Below are 6000 nucleotides of genomic sequence, written 5' to 3'. Positions count from 1 at the left end.
TTGCACAGTATCTAATGATACTGTCACTTTCCGCTATAAACTTTTGAGCGGATGGATCAAAAGTTTTAGATTTCGGGCGCGTTGAGGGTTCCCTTGTACCGCCGGTGGCTTCTTGTGAAGCACCTTTTGACTTTGTCTCCATTTCAGAAGCTTTTGANGAGAAGAGAGAGATTGTTCCCAAAGTGACAGTGTGGTTTCGGGCAATTTGGATGAGCATGTGTACACCAATATGGGATCCCATCTGTCTGTCTGGACGTCTTGGGAATTAAGAACTGGCAGACAGTTGTTAATTGATGTTTGCAGCCTTTGAAGTTGGTCGCTATTCTCGGACTGAATAGTCGGCAAAGTCATCAAAATTTTAATTTGGTTGTCAACCAGGATACGTTTGTTTTCGTATCGTGACCGTAAAGCTTCCCAGGCCAGCTCCAAGTTTTCATCGCTGAGCGGGTATTGCTTGACGATGGAACCGTCCTTTCCTTGGGTTTTGTATCGGAGGTGCTACAATTTTTGAGCACAGAGAGCTTCGAGTGGTTGATGTACACCGCTGTGAACATGTCACGAAAAGCGGGCCATTCTTCGTAACCGCCGTAAAATGTCTCCGTGTTACAAGGTGGGACTTGAAGAAAAACGTTTGCCTCTGCCGAGGTGTGTTCCACGCGGGGTGGTGGACTCGGTGCGGCGATTGCCTTAATCAACGACAGTTGATCGGCAATTTTAGCTTTGGCCACCTCATATAATTCAAGGCAAGTGAAGTACTTGCCTTCTACCGAATTCATAAAGTTTTCGGGTAGGCTGTCATCTGGCTTTGAAAAAACCAAATCATAGGTGGACTGAAGCCGTGCCCAACAATCATCTAGTGGTTTGTCTTTTATCATGAGATACGATTCAGTGTGGTCTTGGATTGGTACATCACTGAATTTTGCACAGTATCTAATGATACTGTCACTTTCCGCTATAAACTTTTGAGCGGATGGATCAAAAGTTTTAGATTTCGGGCGCGTTGAGGGTTCCCTTGTACCGCCGGTGGCTTCTTGTGAAGCACCTTTTGACTTTGTCTCCATTTCAGAAGCTTTTGATGGACTGTGTCCAAGTGGCATTTTGAATGTCGTGGAAGGTCACACGTATATAAATTAAAAGAAGATTTAATTAAATCTAGCTGAGTACCACCCAGATATCGTTCGCAAAAAATTCGAAAAATATGTGTCAAACGAGAAAAAATTGCACTTCGTGCCACAGAAAATCAGGAAAAAATATAAGATTTTGTGTTTTTGTTTCTTGCAAATTACGTTTAATTTTTATTTAATATTTGGTTCAGCACTTTTTATAACGTGGAAAACGGAGCGTCCTAATTAAATCCGCGGAATATGGATTTAAAAAATTTCAGTAAGAGAAAAAAATCACAAACACTTTCCACTGTTATATACGTGGTGAAATATACGTATGTATAAATGTTTAATGTGATATAAATAATTATGTAAATACTGAAAAAGTATTGGTTATCTCTCACTATCTAGACAAATGCAATTTAGAAGTTTTCCCTACTGGGTTACATGTATCTAAATATCTTAAACTCACTTCTTATCGCGTTATAATGTTCGGGTGATAATATTCTTTGTTAGCACGTATGTACGAATGTGCAGAATATGTGTAATGTAAAAATGTACATACGTATGTAGGTATGTACAAATATTTACGTATGAAGCCGAGTATATGGCTAAGCGATGCTTTGTCACAGTAGTGGTGAGTTAACAACCCAAAAGATCAGATTTTGTTTTGATTATAGTGTATGTATGTATGTGCAAATATTTACATATGGGTGTTTGCATACAGCCGTACGCGACATTCGTACGCTTATAGAGTAACGTAAATCTATCAAAAATAGAAGTTACAGAAAAAAGAAGATTACGGTTATGTTGCAACCAAAGGGTACTATGTTTGAGAAAAAAATAAGCNTCGCTTAAGAATTGTAATCTGCATTACCTGCGACTGCCAATATACAAATGACATAGACAAACAATGTTTTTGCATAACGTACGCGACATTAGAATACTATCAGAAGCAAATCAAAAAATTACCGTTATTCGAGCTCTAACTTCACCTTTTTCTCATTTTTATAGTTAGTTGTTATTGCAAATTTGATTTTAAGATGTAATTGTAATGTTTCAAATCTCTTAATTTAGTTAATAGGAAAGAGAAAATAGTTCATTTCATTAGAGAAAACTGAGTCGAAGAGACATTCAGTTTTACTCTTCCATTTTTGAGTTTTAAAATTCCAATAAGCTGAAATACTTCTATAATATAAAAATTCGAGTATTTTTGTCTTATTAATTCGTCTTAAAAACCCTTTTCAGTTGTTTTTATTTTTTCAGTCCTGGTTGACATTTTAATGGAAACACCCATATGAAGCCGAAGATATGGCTAAGCTACGCTTTGTCTTCGCAGTGGTGAGTGAAGAAGTACGAAAAAACAGAGAGTTTGTTTTGATTACAGTGCTTATGTATGTATGTGTGCGGGAATGCACAAGGGGATGTAATAATACGTAAAGAGCCGCTCACCGCTGAGGTGAGTTCTTGGTACCGAACGTATTTAAGTCGGAGAGCGGGCTTTGACTTACGTTCTCTTAGCTTGTGAGTGCAGCAGAGAAAAGCGAGGTGGAAAGATATGAAATAAGTTAGAGTGCGTTTGGTATATGTGGACTGTATTGTCCGATAAACAACAGCGACTCTCTTAGCTATTATGCGAATAGCTGCAGAAAATGCAACTTTTAAAAATGCTTATATGTGCCAACGTATGTACATATTACGGATGTTGCGTATGTGGAATTTTAGACATCCGCGGATGCGAATGCGGATGCGAATATCTAACAGCTAACATCCGCGGATGCGAATGCGGATGTCAAGTATTTATAAGAAACAATTAGAATCTAGCATAATATAATGGCGAGATCGTATGTCAGGTTTTTCTAAAGCTTTTTAAAAAGAATTCTTCATTCTCCTTTGGCTGTGTCAGAATTTGGGGAATCTGTAACTTCACCAGCGTTTTTCGATTTTAAGCTGAGATCCCACGATTGCCGCAAATGGACCAATCTGGAACAATTTTTATTGTGCTGTATTAGAGTACAATAAAAAAATTGTCCCAATGAAATTCTGTACAGTCACACGGTTGCCTCGTTTTATACAATTCCGATTGCCGCAAGTTGGGGAAAAGCAATATAGTGACAATAATTGCCCCAAACTTATCACACGATTGTACGAGCATGCGGTAATTGCGACCATAAGGTGTTGCGCTGACTTCTAAATTCTGTTTTTTTTCTCTGTTGCGTAAAAATGGCGTATTCTTAATAAAAAAAATAAAACAATTGCATCTACTTTGTATATTACGGGCTCATTTTGTGCAAATTTGTTGTTGTTTGAAAGCAAAGAAGCAAAAACTTGCGTCCAATGAAAACTCACGCATTTATTTAGAAGTTTGAGTGTATAGTTTTTTATTTTTCGACGATAACTGCAACGTGCTATGTGAAGTTCAAGTTGCAACAGTTTTCTTTTTAATTTTGTTACATAGAGGTTTTTTTATTCATTACAAGTAAAATTGGTACAAAATAGTTATGTTTGTTTAAATGAAAGCTGCGAATTTACATAATTTATGGTTGGAATGAAATTTTATAATTATATGTACAGCTCGCAACAAAAGATAGCACCTTAACATTTTGATCAGTCTTGACTTTCTTCTTCTGTTTGTTTAATGTTCGTTTTTTCCCATAAAACCATAGCTCACTGTCTAGTAAAAATCACATAAGTCCAAATTTCAATCTATATACAAAAATTATAAACATTTATTAAACCCTTGATTACAATTCAATGGTTTTTAATTTGGATTTCTAGAAAAAATTTTGTTATGTTTATGTTTACAAAGTAATTTACAGAGAAGAAAGTGCATAATACCGTCAGCTAAAAAATTATAAAAAATCAACAGGATTTTTTAGCAACTTCAAACTTCCACCAATCCAAATTAAAAACCGTGGGATTGTGATCAAAAGTATAAGGAATGTTTATAATTTTTGTATAAAGCTTGAAATTTGGATTTATGCAGTTATTGTTAGACAATGAGCTATACTTTTATACAAAAAAAAAAAAAAATTGTTGTATTGAAACATTTTGGTCCAACCTTTTCACCAAGAGTTCACGTTCATGATTTTTAGTGACGCATTTGTCTTCTAATATTACGGCTTGGTGGTTGTCAGAAGGCATATTTTCAGTCTTAAATAACTTAGCAAAACTGTACATGCATACAAAGATACGTAATAGTTTCAGTGCGTTTGAAAGGCGCCACGTTCCCTTTTCAAATAGCCCCAATTTTCTCAAAGAGCATGGGACTGATTTCATATATCTCTATACCATTTTCGAGTAATTTACCATGGGAGGTGCGACGTCCCTTTTTCCAATATCCCCAACTTTTCTTCATGACCAGTCGCGTTTTATATATCTTGTACATACCAAGTTCCAGTACTATTCCATGAACACATCCAGAGATATGCAGTATGAAAAATTCGATGTGTATGGGAAGTGCCACGCCTCCTTTTCCGATAACCACAATTTATCTCCATGAGTATGCGATTGCTTTCATATATCTCCATACCAAGTTCGAGACCTATTCCATGAACATTTTCCGGGATATGCAGTATGAAAAATTCGGTTTGTTTGGGAGGTGCCCTGCCCCCTGCACCTAGCGGTATGAAATATGCTTTACATCCGATTCCCATACCTACCATATATAACCCAAAAATTTCATAAAGATCGGTCGAGCAATGTACGAAGAGTTCGGTTTTTATATATTAGATAAGCACGACGCGAGAACATAAAAAAAATTTCGATGAATTTCGGGTTCACAACTATCCTATCTTTTAAGTTGGAACCAACAATACACACGCACAAAATTACATTGAAATCGGTTAAGCGGTTTCGGAGATTAGCGTAAACGAACACAGTGACACGGGATATTTACATATATGTTAAGATACCCTACTATAAGCACCTACCATAGATACGTTTGCGTACCAAATTTTAATTTCATTTGACTTATGGTTTTGAAATTGTAGCTGATAAAATTTTCCACGCCTATGGGATGTGCCACGGCCCCTTTTACATTCCCATTTTTATATAAGCACCCCCCATTGATATATCTGTATACCAAATTTCAAGTTCGTGGGACTTATAGTTCCGACGTTATAGCTGATATAAAATTACATGCCTATTGGATGTTCCACGCCCTCTTTTCCAAACTCATTTATATAAACCCTAATATAAGTACCTACCATTAAAATGGCTCCGTACGAAATTTCAAGTTCAAGCGACTTATAGTTCCGGAGTTATAGCTGATAAAACATTCTTGGTCCATGGTACGTGCCGCTCCCCCTTTTACAAACTCACTTATATATAGCCTACTATAAGCACCTGCACAGATACGTCCGCGTACCAAATTTCAATTTCACGTGACATATGATTCCGAATTTTCCACGCCTATGTGATGTGCCACGCCTCCTTTTGCAAACCCATTTATATATACCTTACTGTAGTTATGTCTGTNGATTCCCATACCTACCATATATAACCCAAAAATTTCATAAAGATCGGTCGAGCAATGTACGAAGAGTTCGGTTTTTATATATTAGATAAGCACGACGCGAGAACATAAAAAAAATTTCGATGAATTTCGGGTTCACAACTATCCTATCTTTTAAGTTGGAACCAACAATACACACGCACAAAATTACATTGAAATCGGTTAAGCGGTTTCGGAGATTAGCGTAAACGAACACAGTGACACGGGATATTTACATATATGTTAAGATACCCTACTATAAGCACCTACCATAGATACGTTTGCGTACCAAATTTTAATTTCATTTGACTTATGGTTTTGAAATTGTAGCTGATAAAATTTTCCACGCCTATGGGATGTGCCACGGCCCCTTTTACATTCCCATTTTTATATAAGCACCCC

The 6000-nt window shown here is 36.6% G+C and overlaps 1 protein-coding gene across 1 annotated transcript in view; it reads left to right on the top strand.

The window, feature by feature from the left end:
- Positions 1–1695: 1695 nt before the first annotated feature.
- LOC108360951 (prolyl endopeptidase-like) overlaps positions 1696–6000 on the top strand; it is a 50356-nt gene continuing 46051 nt past the window's right edge. Inside the window, exon 1 of the mRNA XM_017613449.1 lies at positions 1696–1740. Within this exon, the coding sequence (XP_017468938.1) occupies positions 1711–1740 (30 nt within the window). The 5' untranslated portion in view covers positions 1696–1710. The remainder of the gene's footprint in view (positions 1741–6000) is intronic.

This window comes from Rhagoletis zephyria, unplaced genomic scaffold (assembly GCF_001687245.7).
Source record: "Rhagoletis zephyria isolate East Lansing unplaced genomic scaffold, Rhagoletis_zephyria_1.1 Rzeph_scaffold_00663, whole genome shotgun sequence".
NCBI classification, from domain to species: domain Eukaryota; kingdom Metazoa; phylum Arthropoda; class Insecta; order Diptera; family Tephritidae; genus Rhagoletis; species Rhagoletis zephyria.
This window is presented reverse-complemented; position numbering and strand designations above follow the sequence as displayed.